Source organism: Lepisosteus oculatus, chromosome 8 (assembly GCF_040954835.1).
Source record: "Lepisosteus oculatus isolate fLepOcu1 chromosome 8, fLepOcu1.hap2, whole genome shotgun sequence".
In the NCBI taxonomy this organism is placed as follows: Eukaryota; Metazoa; Chordata; class Actinopteri; order Semionotiformes; family Lepisosteidae; genus Lepisosteus; species Lepisosteus oculatus.
The window spans coordinates 40004811-40021816 of NC_090703.1; the positions used below are offsets into that span (position 1 = coordinate 40004811).

The 17006-nt window shown below is 41.1% G+C and overlaps 1 protein-coding gene across 3 annotated transcripts in view; it reads right to left on the reverse strand.

Annotated features, from left to right (window-relative positions):
- Nucleotides 1-17006, reverse strand: part of shroom4 (shroom family member 4) — a 56287-nt gene that overhangs the window by 12340 nt on the left and 26941 nt on the right. Inside the window, exons 1-3 of one of the 3 annotated variants that reach the window (XM_015351467.2) lie at nt 10713-11024; nt 6529-6660; nt 985-3325 (exon numbers count right to left, since the gene is read on the reverse strand). In XM_015351467.2, the coding sequence (XP_015206953.2) occupies nt 985-3325; nt 6529-6584 (2397 nt within the window). In that variant the 5' untranslated portion in view covers nt 6585-6660; nt 10713-11024. The other 2 variants (XM_015351468.2, XM_015351466.2) reach the window with 2 other exon arrangements.

Consider the following 17006-nt stretch of genomic DNA (forward strand, 5'->3'; position numbering starts at 1 on the left):
AATCTATTAACTACCAAATGGATTAGATGGGTTGAAGAGCCTCTTCTCGTTTGGAACCTTTATGTTCTGATTTCTGTGGATTCGCAGTTCTTATGTTCCATAAACCTTCATAACTATGCTTTCTGCAGACGTTATATTTGCTAAAATGTTTGAGCATTAAAACAGCAGTGGTGATGTTCAGGTTCTGATTAAAAACAGTTATTGCCTGTTACTGTATAGGCTGTATGTGGTCGTTGTTTGCCTAAATTAAAATAAACTGGAAAAAGAAAACTCTAGTGTGCCTTTGATCATTGTGATCATTGATCTAGGTGTTACCTTTAGGACAATATGGACTTACAGTAAGTGTCTAGTGTTCACTGGGACTCTGGCTCTTAGTTTTGACATTCCAAGCCCAGGTAGTCACAGGGCCATACACAATCCCAAAAGAGATTATTCTCAATGTGTAAAAACATATTCGAGTGTTTTAATAATCTTACTTTTAAAGGGCTGCTTTTCAGTAAATGTGTTGTGTTACTAGACCTCCATGGGTACTTGCACACTGGAAATGCACACTGATATAAAAGAGTAAGGTCTTTTTTAACTAATTATACTTTTAATTATTAGTGAATCCATTTTCTTGACTTCACATTTGAGTGGATGTACAGTACATATCAGTCGGTACCTGCAATATCTGGCCAGCAATATGCCTGTCTGTTATTGGATCTGTTTGCAGAATCTGTTTTAATATCCAAACAGGTGTGAAGAGTGATTACTCAGTACAGAGAATAAAGCTGTGCTGAAATAAATTCAGCCAACACTCTGCTCTATTCGGAAATTTATAAAGGAATTAACGTTGGTTATTATATTTCATCTGACCTTGAATCGTTCTGAGGGGTTCTTGTAAAGCACTCGTTCTTTTTAGAGGTCTTGCTTTCAGCCTTCCACTCAAGAAGGTAATGAAAAAACAAAAAGATTTTTCCCCTCAAAACAGCTTTCAAAACTCACCTCAGTCGGCGTCCTGCTTCTCGGATTACAGGGAACACGAGGGGGAGAGCAGTCATCACACACAGCTGCAGTTACAGGGTGAAAAGCTGAGTGCTGAGGACGGGCATAGTGTTTGCAAGGCTGCTGACATCTCTTAGGAGACCTTTTACAGTCTTCGTTGACAAAGCAGGGCTGGGGTTCAAGAGGCACTGGCTTGAGCAGTTGGTGTCCACAACAGAAGTCCTGTTCTGGATCACATTCCTCTTTTTCTTGGTGGTTGACCACCTGCTGCTCTAAACCTCTGCTCTCTGAGGGGCAGCAGACGCTGGCCTCCTTGGAAGAGAACCCAGCAGATGCAGAGTACCTCCTCCAGCTCTGCTCCAATGAGCTGCCAGAGTGCTCCAATTTTGCCTGTAATGTCCTGGGATGGGTGGGTTTGTTATGCCTGGTCACCAGGCCAGGAAGGTGAGAGGTTGAAAGGCTCTTGCTGGTCTCCTCAAAGAACTTTCTCCGGTCAGCGAAGGGAGGGATGTCGCACTCCTCCGGAGCATCAGCTAGTTTGGTGGTTCTGGGTGCCCGTGTAACTTCCCATTTGCACTTCCTCTCTGGCATGCCTTTAGGCTGCAGCTTGTGTTCTGGAGTCCACTTCCACCTCCCCCCTTTCCCACAAGCTCCCACCTCATCTGCTTCCTGACATCTGGTGCCATTGTCCGGCCAAGAAACCTGCCCAGGAGGGCTTGCAGTCGCACACACTGTCTTTTTGGGACTCCCAGTGCTTGGCAGGCCGATCTTTGCTCCGCTGGCAATGGAAGCTTTACTTGGTCTGCTGTCCATCCCCTGAGAGGAAGGGACACTCTCTCCACCTGCTGCTTCGCACTCAGGCTGCTCACTCACCTCTTCCACCATCTCCTCTCCATAGAGGAGACTAGATGAGCCCTTGCTTTTCTGCAGCTGCGCCTTCTTGCGCTGAATCTCGTTGCGCAGATTTGTGGCAAATCGCTCACTGCGTCTCCTCGACTTGGAGGACCGGTGCCGGGAGGAGTTGGGCTTCGGGATAAGCTGCTGCAGGTGGTGGCTTTCGTCCTCCCTCACCTCCTCCAGCAGAACGTCCATGCTGGATGCTGCGGTCAGGCACACTTCCCTCTGGTTGGTGGAGTCAAAAGCCTGGACAGGTTTAGAATGACAGCTAACGGTGTCCCCAGGCACACTGAGTGACCTTCCCCAGGTGTGCTGTGTAGGCAAAGCAGCTTCCAGGACATCTGCTTCAACTCTGGACTCCTCCATTTCTGAATTGACAGCTGAACCGGGGGTGGAACACCTGCTTTCTGCCCATTTGCTCTGAGATAAGGCATCACTGCTGGGGGCCTCAGGACTTTCCCCATGACACAAAGAAGATTTGACCCACTGGTTGTGGGGAGATGAACTCCTGCCCTGGCTGCTGTTGGAAAGATCAAGACAGTGTAACTGAGATGAAACAAGTTTTTCAGGTGCGCTGTGTCTATGTGCCATGACCAGATGCTTCTTCTTAGAAACGAAAGGTACATGAGAGGAGCTATCTATGGGGTCTGGCCTGGAAGCCTCATCGAGCAAGGGGCTTGCGTCTAGCCTATCTGTCTCTTGGTCTAAAGAACATGAGCCAGGGTAACTCTCTTTGGTATCTGTTTCCTTCTTACAGTCACAGCAAGGCTCAAGCTGTGAGCTGAGTGTGTAATATTGCTCCACAGTTCCATTCTCTTTGCAGTCTCTTGACCCTCCTGTGTCACAAGGACAGCACTCCTGGTTTGAGGCTTCACTCCGCATGGATGAACGCGATTCCCGGATCCAGGAGCTGGAGAGGCTCAGCATGTCAACTGGAGCCGAGGCCCTGCGCTTGTCTATGGATCCTGAAACAGCCTGGGTAGCGATGAAGCTCTCTCTGCGAGCTGGAGGCTGAGGAGGTTCCCTGGCGATCGCGTTTTCCCGGTCTTCCTCGTAGCTGTAGGATGACGGCCGGCCCTTGGCCTCCGGATGCTTGGCCGGGAAACGGGATTTGCCTTCTTCTGAGAACTCTCCCGCCTCACCAGCTCCATGGAGGCACCTGCCATCGGCATGGCGACAACTCCCCAAACCCTGAAGGAGGTTGTCCATGGAGCTGGCCTCATCGGCCCTCAGGGAGACCGTGTAATCCGAGGTGTTGGAGCTGGCAGAAAAGGAGCTGTATGCCGAGTCTCTCTTGTTGTTGAAGACGGCCTGGTCCACCGGGGACAGCTGTCTCTCGTAGTAACCGTGACTGGGCTGGTCAAGACTCTCCATGCTGCCGATGGAGCTACTGCGGTCAGTGCTGCAGTTTCGAGACAGCTGGGTCCACTGCATGGGAAGATCACTGAAGAAAAAATTGACAATGAAGATATATTTAGTTTTTCAAAGGAGTCATTTTTCATTAAGAATTAAGTTGTATATTTGTGAGCTCATCATGCAACAATGATTGACAATCACGTCCAAAATGTCCAGACTCATGACAAAAGTGAAATCACGTATATACCTTCACCATATATACCCTTGGGGCACATGCCTGTAACAATCACTTCCTTCACCATGTGCACTGAGCCCCTCATGCCCTTTTTTGTTGAAGTTTCTAGAAAATGTAAATGTTTCACTTTTATTTACTATGGACAACCCTCTAAGCTATTTTTTTACTCATTAGCATGTAGGCTTTGCAAACAATTCTCTCACTTCCAGTTTTTAATTTCATCTCCTGTGTCATCTCAGACAAACAGGCTACAAATGTATCATTTCAGTGTTAAATATTGTGTTGTGCTTACATGTTGCATTAAAGATCACACATTTATGAAATAGGCAAAAGTTATTGAAACTTTAGTTTGTGTTTGTAGATACAGTAATGGCCCTTTAGTTCCAAGCAAGCCTCCTGCACAGACCATGTTAATATATCTGTTTTCATATAGAGATATTTGAAGTGTGTAACTGAGACAAAATTAGTTTTTCAGATGCACTGTGCCTATATGCCTACAGTATGTGCCTTCAGCATTTCAGAATGCTGAAAGATAACACAAATGGTCTTATCAATGGGCTTATCAATTAATTTTTTTAATCCATATTTCCGAGATTTACAGGACTTAAAGTTGGTGTATCTGATCAGACTATGTGTATATTCATTAATACTAGAACATACCAATAAAATAAAAAAGTATACGGTACTTATACAGTATATACAGTAAACTTTGCTGTTGAACAGAGATGAAAGGTTTGCAATAAGTCAGAGTGTGGTTACATTTCTGATGATACACATGAAAGAAGCAATAAGCAAACATAGACAAGTTAAATAAAAGCCTTTCTGAAGAAGGTTTTAAGTGTGGATTTGAATGTGTTCAGGGTTGGTGACTCTCCGATATCCTTTGGAAAAGAACTACTGGAGCTTTGGGGAGTAGTAAGAAAAGGCCTTGTCACCTCTAGAATATAAACAAGCTTGGGGGACAAGCAGGAGACCACAATCAGGCGAAAGATGGTTGGGAGATCAGGAGTAGAAAGAAAAGTCAGATAGGTAAATAAGTATCCACCATCCAGTCTTTGGATGTTCATTAAATAGATTTATGGCCGTCAGCTTATTTAGACATTCATGAGTTATTGGTCACCTTAGAAATGCCAGGCAGTGACTACACATCCTTTCACTACTAATACTTCAAGCTCCATTTTTGCAGCTCATATCATATCCATTTCTAGCAGTAATTGTGTCACTGTGCCGGGGAGAGGTTTATGGACTCAGATGTTGGCTATGACACTATAAAGTCGATCTAACCTTTGAATTCTAAACTGTTACTTTAGATGTGTACGTGGAACATTCAAGATGTTCAAGCAGGTAGCCGCGTCAGGGTGTAGGCTGCAAAGAAACAGGTAAAGGTTTATTCCATGCTGAAAGGAAGAGAAAAGAGACACAATGTTTCGGCTGTAGAGCCTTCTACAGATGCTGACACCTTGACCCCTGTAGAAACATTGTATCTCATTCATTTTCCTTTCAGCATAGAATAAAACTTTACCTGTTCCTAGATGTGTACATATAAGGCCAAACCTCCCCTTGTACATTCTTAAAAACAGGTATACTGTAATGCTTTGACAACTAAGTCAATTTAGTGCTTTAGAATTGCAGAAATTGAGACAAAATGAAAAGGATAAGGTAAGAGCCTGCCAACCTTTTTAGGTATTTAAACATGGGTCAACTTAGCAGGTCTACCAATAATTTCAAAAACAAAAAAGCATTGCAGTTCTAGGCAGGTAACAAAAAAATCCTTGAAACCTTCTCAAACATTTGAGGGCAGAGAGGCTACAAGGTCAAGAACGAAAGACATGAAATTAAACAAACCCAGCTTCGTGTAAACAATTCAAGATCCTGCTCATTTAAAAAATCATTTGACATAATTGAAGAAAATTATATCCATGATACCTATCATAACGTAATTACTGCGCACCAGTAATTTTCATCAAGTAGCCCAGGGCATTAGAACAGTGGAGCTATTGATCCGAAGTGTTCATAGAATGTTAAAATAAGAAATCAGTACATTTTCAGTACATTCCTGTGAGTCAAAGCAATTAGTAATTTACCAAGACTGAAAGATTTACATTTACACACATTGATTGCTGGAATAGGCTCCAGCATCCCTGCTTCTTTGGAAAAGAAGTTGGGAAATGAATAGATTGGTGAAATGGCATGTCAGTTTTTGAACAGACTTTAAATAAACTTTAGTGACAAAACCACACTGAAATTTAAAAAATGTGTGGCATCAGGTGCTCCTTTTTTATTCCAACTGACTGAAAACTTGATGGGCCTGTCTGCACCCATCTTAGCGAAGTATTTTTTTCTGTTCCTTTTTTGGTACTCTTACAATTTCAGAATCAGATTCTCAAAATAGTCATTGTATCCTGTGCTCCAAATGTTGACATGAGTCTGAGATCATGCAACTTCCTCCTAATTGTTTTTCTCTGGAAATGTGTAAGCCCCAGAAACTTCCCTTGTTCAACAATTGCAGTTTCACAGGACCTTCCCAACACAGCAGCCCCAGAACATTCCATTTGGTTAAAATAGAAATGATATAATAATGGAAAACTAATCCTACAATTCATTACAATACCTGTAAGTGTAGACTGTATCTCCAGTGCAGTATTCGAGACATACAGAGTACAACTACACTCTGACAAATGTATGGCTGGCTTGTAATCATAACTAAAGATGTATCAGGACTTAAAAGCTGGGGACACTTTGTTTATCTCAAGAGTAAAGAGCAAAACCAACAGAAGGCATCGATATCACTGCTGGATGATACTTTTGGATCAAAACGATACTACTAAATAAGACAAATGGTCCTAACGTTTCTCTGACCAGAATGTTCCCTAACTTTCAGTTCCTATGTAACAGTGAAGTTAAAAATGTTTTCTATTTAAAATTATTTTTGAAATGTTTTTTTTTTTTGCAGGGCAGTAAAGGGAAGCAGCACGTCTATTCGGCGACGCTTCTGATGATCCAGGAGGCGGCGGGCGATGCCGCGTGCTTTCGAGTGGTCGGGCAGTGTCGCTCACCTGGCGTCGCCTCCGGTGTGCCATGGCAGGTTGTAGGAGCCAGGGTGGAGATGCATCGCAGGGGCATCGGCCGAGGACTCGGAGAGTTTGGCCAAGTGCCAGGAGTGAGGCCTGATCACCGGGACACTCCTTCTGCAACAACCAAACACACAGGAACGACTATAAGCCACAAAGAGGGGCACCTAAAGCAGTCAACCTTGGGACAATTGCGATAAAGCATGCCATTTTGGTATATTACCTCTGCAAAAGTGGGTCAGGTAAAAATAACTTTCTGATGTTGCAATTTGTACTGTATGCCCGACCACCCACATTAAACAATGATTAATATAATTAGGATGCCGTGTGATCTTAATCGGTAAGGGATGTTACTCTCTCATTCTACTGGTTTCTTTGCCAGATCAGGATCTTTTTTGATAATTCTCATTTTTCCATCCTGCAGGAGAAAGAATAAGATCAAGAGCTAGCAGCACATTTTAGTTGTGTACTTATTCGATTGAGCTGCAGGGTTCAGCCACACCAGCCCCGAGTGTCAGCCCAGCAAGTACAGACCCCTTGCAGTTTTCAAGCTAAAGTCACTGTCCAGTTAACGTCCTCGACTGAGGAAGTGAGGCTGGTTTTTTCATTCGAAATTCATTGGAGCACCAACCCAATGTAACACTAGCAGAGACATGGAATTAAGCACAGCATGGAACTAAAACAGACAAGCATAGCCAACAGAAGATTCTTATACACAAAGCATTTTTCCCCATCATGCTTATCTGATGACAGGTTGTGACATTGGATGATGTGGTATTTCAATACTTGTCTGTGAGTATTAGACCAGCAGTGGGTTTGAGAGGATCGTAAATTCCAAAATCCAACAGAGATGGCTGAGGAATGAAAAACTCAAGAGTTTGCTCACAGTTCTTGCTGCTGAAAGCACAACTGAAAACATTGACGAAAGCAGGCGAGATTAGCGCAAACACATGTGTCAACTGAAACCACTTGGCAGGCCAGCCTCAGCGAACACCCACAGTGCGAGAAAGTATCAGCCTGCAGTCTAGCAAGCAGCCAGGGTTCTGGCCTCATATCTGGAAGGCTGTGGGTTCAAATCCCAAGTGAGACACTGATGTTGCCCCCATTGTTTTCAGTTTTTGGCTTTTCTATTAAACCTGTATTGCATGCAGTGGGAGGCTTTTGTTTGATAGTCGGGCACTGTATGTTTCAATAACTCACTTTCCTGTCATTTCTGGTGGAGAGGAATTAAATATCAGGAAAAAACAGAAGAATGCACAACAATATGAGAAGATACTCTCCTATACTCCAAACAAACTCCAAAGTGGGGGCAGCCCAGAAGGACAGACAACAGTGGAACAGTGGGTGCTATTAAAATAAATTCGATCAGTCCCTCCTCACATACCCCGACACACAAAAGGATAGCTAGCATGGAAGAGGATCGGAAAGGTCATGATGCATAACAAGCTTCCAAACTGTATCAATGATCTACATCTTTGGGTGTACTGTATGTGTGAGTAAGAGATGTAGGCAAAAATAAGAGTTGCACCACTTTTTGTGAACTGAATAACTGAAGTGCCTGTGTTCTCAAAAAAAAATTCCTTTCAAACTGGTTAAAGCATAAATTAAGAACACATTTTTGGTCTGGCTCACATGAGAGAATCTGTAGAAATTAAGATTATTTTTGTTAATGTATTTGCAAAATAACATGTGCTATACACACATGAGAAATGAGGAAACGCAGTTTCCAATGGCAGTTTTTCAGGGCTTAACATCCAGTACTTCTGGCATACGTTTTTTGGCTTGTAAGAATGAAATCTTCAGATGAAATGAAAATCTTCTTTGGATTCTCACATTTATTTAACAAGTAAATTATAACCTTGCATAACATTATCAAAACCAAAAATGTCTAGCGCAGAGGAGTACTTTATTAGCTTAGAAGCAAAGAATTAGAAAGTTAAAAAAATGCAATATACTGCCTCTATTGTATACTGGAGTCTGGAAGAGCACATGCATCTTTGATACTCCTGTTTCCATTAGTTACTAAAACTAACTTCAAATAAATAAATAAGAATGACAGGGACACAACTGTCACCACCACCGACTTTTAAAATGTGACTTATTACAGAAACAGCACAGAAGCTTACTTTTTCAGAATTTTACACACAACCTTGTTCTGGGTAGCAGAGCAGCACGCTCATCTTCCAGCCACAAGTGTGATGCAGTCCTCCAATCAAAACAAGCACGCTACTTGCTGACTCTTCATAGTTTACCTCTCTCTTCGGACAGACAGCTGTACAAATACTTAGCTTTCTTTGTCCAGGGGTGGCCACAGACATAAAAGCAAAGAATGACCTGACTTTTTCAGAGTCTCTCACAATCAATCAAAACCACAGCACTCTCTTCCCTAAGACTACCAGGCTAAAGTCAGAGCTTTTGATGTATTTACAGTATATGACGACTTTGCTTCTTCTAATTTCTATGTTCCTATTTTGTTTTGACTAGAGGTCTAAACTGGAAGTTCCTATTTGTATTTCTTTTATTTTGCTCTCTGCCTTTAACATGTGTGTGTATATTTTTGGGGATCTGATGTACAGTAGTATGAGATGTGTTTAAGATATACAGCTTATTGCTATCCACTATAATATTTAAGTTCAGCTCCGATTAATGGGAGAGTCAAGAAAGCTCTGCTCCAGAAATGTGGGAGGGTTTTCAGCTTTTCATGGAATGGATTTTAAATTTAAATTTATCCCACCATTCTCAAAGTCTTACCAGCCACATACTGTACAAGAGCTTAAAATAAGAAATAAGTATTGCCCGAAAAAAACCAAAAACTGCACTACAGGGAAAACATCATATTCACAGCTATAATATGAAGACTGGAGGTTATAGTGCTTCTTGAATTTCATAAACTTGTGTTGTTCATGGTAGCAGAACAGATAGGGTCTTACTTATTAATAATATTGATAACGGCTCCAGCTGGAATATCAGTGAGGAATCTATAAGCACACTTTAAGTGAACAAATAGCTGTATTGCATTGATAGCTGTATCACAGGGGATGACAAAGGGAGAGGTCCCACAATGTTTTAATATTTAGCATTAACATCAATACTCATGGCAAGCAACTCTCAAATTTTACAAAAATTGCATTAGCCTGCATTCTTAGTTATACTCATTAAACCAATGAAACACTATAGATGATACTTCCAAAACATGTCACAGTTGACGTTTTTGATTTGTCATTTGTATACTTTTAAGTTAACTAAAATTGGATTTTATCATTAATTCCTACAGGGCCAGAATTTGTCATGCAGTCTCAGAGAAAGGCATTTGATATAGCTTGATATAGCTTAACCCTACATCCTTTCACAGTTTGACATTACATCAAGACTCCTCTGATGATACACTGTTCGCTGCACAAACCATGTTAACACAAACCAATCGGTTAATTACCGATTACTATTTAAATATAATCATTAGAAAAACCTTAGTAAGTACTACAGCAAAAGACGGAAAAATATGATGAAACAATTAATTAAATCCTTTTGAAACTAAATTATCAGGTTTATTTATAAATGCCAATTACATAATTCTCATTTGTATTTATAAAAGCATCATTCCTCTTTGTATTTTATTATTTTGTTATCCTGTCTGTCTTTTACATATGTGTGGTTTTGTTTTCTTGATGTACAGCAGTATGTATTTAAGATATACAGTTTGTTATCTACTATAATATTTAATTATTACCCAGTGTATAGTTTTAGCAAACAAGACAACATTTCAGACAAGTTTGCTGCAATAGATTTTAGAAGAGGTTCTGCTACTCTGAGTGTTTTAGCCTCAAGCAACACTAAAATTAAATGTAATGAATAGAAACAGCTTAACGCATGGCTGAGAGTGAAAGAAATCTGAGGCTCGATTTCAAATCCACTGTCAAATCAAAATTAATCAATCATCATCTCAGCCACATATCATTAAGTGCAATCCTCTTGATTTGATTTAATCCTGAAATGACTGGAAAACAAACAAATTGCACTGTGAGACAATTCCCCCATACCCACCTTGGATGAGCTTGGTGGCTTTCTCTGGAGATCAGTCACACCAGAATAGCTGAATCTCTTCATAGACTATCACCTCTCCACCTCTGTATGCCACAAAGCCAAGTTCAAACATGGCATAGAGTACTTACTGCGCTCTGCATGTGATGAGACACACGTCCCAGTTCCTCAAGAGTTACTCAAATCAATTTCCCGTGACCATACAGCTGCCTTAATCCATTTATCCAAATATCCCAGCTTCAATCCATTCAGATCCAGAACAGGCACTGTAAGTTGGTCTGTGGATTCAAACCACAAATGACATGCCTGTGCAGTAGCAGAGCTTCTTCAATACTACGGGAGGCAGACTCCGAAAAATGTGTAGCGGAGGAACGCTGGAATGGGTAGACCCAACTCTTATAGTTTCTTGCAAGCCTGAGTCTTGAGACTGTACGTCACAGAGGACAAAAATACAACCAAACACGAAACAACTCCAAATAATCAAGCCAATTGAAGGCTGTTGCTATGCTTCAGCCAATCACCGCCTCTCTCTAAGCAAAAGAAAGTCACTTCGTATTTCGCAAATGGAGATTTCTTTCATCACTGTGACTAAGCCAGCCCTAGATTCCAATCGGATATTGCTGCTAGAAAATGAACAACCCCCCCCCCCCCCCAAACACACACAAAAAACACACTACTAAATACCTCCTCTCATTCTCCTATCTTAACAATATTATACCACAGGAAATCTGGCTCAGACTGTGAGGAAACAATGTTCAGAAAAGATAAAGACAAAATTGTCACTAGAATAATATGGTGGGCTCTTTTATTATTATTTAAAGAAGAAAAATCAAACACTTCCTGTCTCTGAGACACGTCAGAAGCTTAAGAAATTCAGAACTGGGAGCTAAATGCTTTAATGGCTTGTTGCCAGGGATAGGTTTTCTTATACTTTTTATACATTGAAAACACAAATAATGAGCAAGATTCCATGAAGTTATATCAGGACATGTTCTTAGAATCAGTGAAGACAAAAATTAAACATTTTTCAAAGAAGAGCCACTGACAAGACAATGTTGATGAAATTCAGGCTTATTTTTCCAACCATTTTGAAAATTAGGATAATTTATTTTCATTTGGTTTTATCAAGATCTCCTCTTTAGGAATATCCAATTCAAGCTGAATCACCGCTACAGCTTATTGTGTGGTCAGCATCCGAGTCTGATGAATTGGCACAGGAAAGCCCAACTCACTGTACACTCACTGACCTGTCCGGTACTAACTCAGAGTGTTCTCTGACCCCACTCAAGGCAAACTGCCACTGTACCTGCAGTATGAGCAGTTACGTCAAAAGAACTGCTTCTGTTGCCTATTTATACATCTATATAAGCCATGAAAGGCCATTTTCCAGATGGCTCAAGACATACATACATCCATCCATTTTCTAACCACTTCTTCCAGTTCAGGGTCATATACTCACATCAGGGCCATATTTCCCAGAAGCCAATTAACTAGTGGGACAGTGGGAGGAAACTAGAGCACCAGGAAGAAACCCACGTAAACACGCGGAGAACATACAAACTGTACACAGATAATTGAAGCCAGAATGGAACCCAGGATACATGGCCTCCATGGATACAAATAATGCCTACTGTTAAAATGTATAATGGTAATATATCTATTTAGTCCAGATCTTAGTGTGAGATATCTAGAGATGGAATTCTGTTGACCTGATGGACTTCCTGCATAAAACTAGTAAGTAATCTTGACTAACGTCTTCAAATTTAGAAGTCCATATTCATTTTCTTTAAGGCTTTGGAGATTTCAGCACACTGGCAGCCTAAACTGTCTTTTTCATCTTTTGCATCTTTGTTGCTTGCAAAGCAACAAGTAAAGGTTTATTCCATGCTGAAAAGAGAAGAAAAGAAACACAACCTTTCGGCTGTGAAGTCTTCTTCGAGTGTCTTTGGGTTCACAACCATAGAAGGCTCCACAGTCGAAACGTTGTGTTTTCTGTCTTCTCTTTTCAGCATGGAATAAACCTTTACTTGTTCCTTTGCAGCCTACGCATGCTGACGCAGTGACCTACTGGAACTACTCTTTGTTGCTTGTATACATTCATGTCTGTCATTCAGAGAGGTAAAAGCTTACGTCTTTTCCAGACTTGACAATTGCAATTTCAATGTTTGGAAGTGTGTCCAAACATGTCTTTAACAAACATCAGCACATTCAGTACAGAGCTGCATAAGTCTTATCCAAAACCGAAATGCATAGGCTTTAATCTCTTGTTTTAGCTTCCCTGCACTGGCTCCCTGAAATCCCTGTGGATTTCAGAATAAGATTCAAAACACTGCTGCTCAACTTCAAGGCCTCAAACGGTTTGTCTCCAGACTACATCAGTGAACTGTTAACTCTCTACACACCTACACATCATTTGTGATCTTTGGATTTGGATTTGGGGCTGTTAAGTCCTTTTTGTACACAGAATCATGCAGGCCACACTACAGCAGAGTGTAACACCTATACATTCCATACACACTAATAGATTGGACTGTTTTCTTTGAACAGCAACTCCCAAAAACCACAAGGAAAGACTCTATAGAGCTGTAGAGATGAGGTCAGTGTCTGAGCAAAGCTTCTGCCCTGGAGACAATGTGTGCTGAAGGAATGAGTCACAGATAAGCAGTAACACTGATAACGGCTTTTGTACCAACTTCAGTTTCCATGACCCAATGGAAATCCAAATGTCTGATTTTAGTAACATCCAGGATCAACTTCTCTAGATCTACCAGGTTGAAGCCTCAAATTAAGAAACTCCTAAGTACTTAGTATTATTAATTTTTATGAATGAAGAAAAACATAATCCTAATTATTATTAATTTATAATTATGTAATTACCGTACATAAAGATAGTGTGACTTCTAAGGTATCACTCAAGAAGTATATGCTCTGTTGGTGAGAAAAACAAATGCTAATAAAAAATGCATTAAGCTGACACAGGGATCCACACTTCATTACAGAATTAGGTTGTTAATGAACTGTGGAATTAACATACAGTATACAAGTTGTATTACAACTGTGGCTTCAGAACTGCTTACAAGATTACCCTGCGTTTACATCTGCTCTGAGCACACAGAGGTTTGTGAACTTGCTCAAGTTGAAATGAAGTGTATGAGTGGTAAAGTCAGGGACTGAATGGCGACATTCCTTTACTTAACATCACAAGCCCTTTACTACAGGCACTGTACCACTTAGTCACCCAGTAATAAAGGCACAGACCTCTACAGATAGAACAATACTATCAGCTTGAACCCATTAAAGATAAGATGGTGTTAAAGTTCAACCCTCTCCCTCATGAATTTTTGACAGCCAGCTACAAACATCGGAATAGCTTGGTACATATTAAAATATCTTTTTTTTCTTTGACATAATTAAAAGTAACCATACTACAGTCAAATGCTGAGCAACTAGTCTGTTTTTTGGCAGCATTTGCCAACATTAGCTACTCTTTCGTCTGGGAACTAAGGATCATGTGCTTATTGTGAGACAACAACAAATGAAAGGGTTAAACAGGAAGTGCACAGCTCTGAAAAAAGTCATGTATGTTGGAACCACCTTGGAAAGAGAAAACCAATCGACAACATCGCATGAATTTGAGGTCGCGTTTGTGTTATTGTCCCGTACGCTGCTGACTTCATCTCCAGAGCAAACAGTTGAGGGAGATAGGGAAGGTGGTGGTGGTGGGGGTTCTTGCATTCTTTCCTAAGGGAAAGGGTTAATTCCAATTTCCCAGGGGCCAGCCACAGACTGTAATTAAGTTTATTTGTGTTAGACACCCTCTTTCCCAAATGGCTCAGAGAAGGTCGCATTCCATTTAATCAATGATGCGGGACAAGGCCATTAACAGGAGAGTGCAGGAAGGGCGATGGTGAGGCATGCTTCCCAACACAATGCTCTGTTTGTTGTTTTAAAAACACACAAAGAATGAGCCAAGCTAACAAGGAGCCCCAGAGAACACTGCAAAATCCCACCCAACAGACAAGAAAACAGACTGGATCCAATTCTGCTCCTCTTTTCACACTACATTAGTACAGTTAGCACTCTTCTCAGTGTCCACTGCACAAACATTGGACCCAAAAACATAAACCTCAGTGCTTGCAGTAACTCTGTAGAACCACACTGCGGCAGTATAGAGATTTCTGAGTGCTACTTGACCAGATACTCATATCTAATAGATACATAGGAGCATAAGGAATGTTACAAACAGTATTATACCGTTTGACCCAGTTTGCTTACTAGATCACTAGTAGCGTCTTGATCTAAACATCTCACCCACCTGTTTCATGGGGAATCAAAACATATCAGTTTCAACAAAATAGGTTAGGAAGTGCTTTCTAAACTCCCACTACCAATCATGGAAACTCTTGGTGATACAGAGCTCTGGAAAACATGTCATTGCAACATGAACAACTGCAACAGACCTACTGTATATCTTTCCAAATTCTGCAGCAGTAATCTAACTTAGCTCACCAGATTCATATCTAATGAATCTATCAATCCTGCATTTGTGGTTTTAAACCACACACTATAGAAATTCGTTCAGTTATAAGTGCCTCAGATGGCAGAGAAAAAAGTGACATGAAGGTCCTTTTAGTATTTTTTAAATTTAGTGCAACCAACAAGTTAACTCTATTTACCGTAGTAAGAATCATCCAAGACAGTAGTGACTCGAGTGCTGCTGCAAGTTTTTAAAAAAGTAAAAATTTTAGATGTCTGGAAGGCATTTACTCCTCCAACTGGCTTTGAAAGGGATTTTCAACACTGGCATTCCAGACACACTCACCACCTAATAAAATGTTCTCTTCTATGACAAACAGTGGCATAGCTGGCTGGCCAGAGGGCCAAAGTGTTGGCTCTCTCATGCATCCAAATCAAGCGGTTTAAAGCAGCCCAGATAAACTACAAATCTACAATTCCCACCAATCTTAACATTTGGGACCATATGCATCTGAAAATACTATAAAACAACTCTCAGTGTTGCTATGTTATAATTGCTATTTAATAATTTCTGCTTAAGCAGAGAAGGTTTTTGGATTAAAACTGGCAAAACAAAGATAAATGATTAACATATTAGCAGGAGGGGTTATGGAGGCTTTCAGAAGATGGATGAATGGATAAAAGACATCTCTCCGATTTCAATCTAGCTCAAAGGATCATCTGGCAGTTCTGCTTTAGCGCTCCAGGAATGCACTGAAAGAACTTATACTGCCCTAATACTGTATATGCAAATTCTGAAATGCAGCCAGCTCACAGCTCACCATTTCAAAACAGTAACCTTGCTCCTGAAGTCTTAGCGATATAGCAAAGTGAAAGAAAGACCCAAAGGATCTTTGAAGACTGAGACTGCTGTAAAGCCTGTAACACAAACTCTCAAAGCTCAAGAAATGTGTGGAGTTCTTATGTTCAAGCAGGAAAAATAAGGAAGAGAGAGGGGCTCCAGAATTTAAGGAATTTTCATTGTTTTCAGCAGGAAGGCTGGCTTCCTCGGCTCCTTGGTTAGAGAAGAATGTTGTTCTCGCCATTGCGCCTACAACCGACCTCCCGAAAAAACAAAGTGCTTCCTGAACATTGCGCTCCCCGACTCTTAAGGTCTGGAAAACAGCTCTTGTTTTCCAAACTGCCAAAAAAATCACCGCTGATCCCAGTCTGACTGAAGCCTGAGCCAACAAAGAGGCTTAGGGAGACTTGGATATCGCCTAACTGCGAATCAAAAAGACCATTACAATCCACACAGAATAGAGATTGGAGAAATTGTTCATGATCTACCTGCTAGAGTAAATAAAATACCTTGGCAACGTTGTTGAGTTATTCTAACTACAAATCAGGACTTTTTGCATCGCCAACGGGAATGGAGATGGGGTGAGAGCACACTTCGACAATGAAGAGCACTACAAATGCCACTAATCGTTCCTTGTTGCCTTGATCACACAGCTGTTCTGTGTTCAGCTGCACAAGGGAAGCATTCAGGAGCCTGCAGATGCAGAACTTCAAGAATGCATGTAACTTCCCAGCTGAAGGCCAATGCAATGTATATTGCACGCCAGATCATCAGGTCAAGACAGTCACATCAGACACATCAAGAGTTACTGACTCCAATGTGCAAGGAGCAACAGGGAATGCACATACGGTACCTGTACTCAGTTTCATACACAGATTTCTCAGGGAAACATCAAATGAGTGTGTATAACACTGCCCCAGGCTAGGACCCTTCATCTGCTCATCTATGGACAGCATGTTGCACGAATGTACTTTTTATTTTTGGACACTGCATTAATTTTCTGTTTTTACTGTAGTACTTTCAATCTGCACAGTATATATCTATGTGAGCTTTGCACGTACTTTGTTTTACAGTGAGTCTTAGCATATCTTGCACACACCTAACTCTA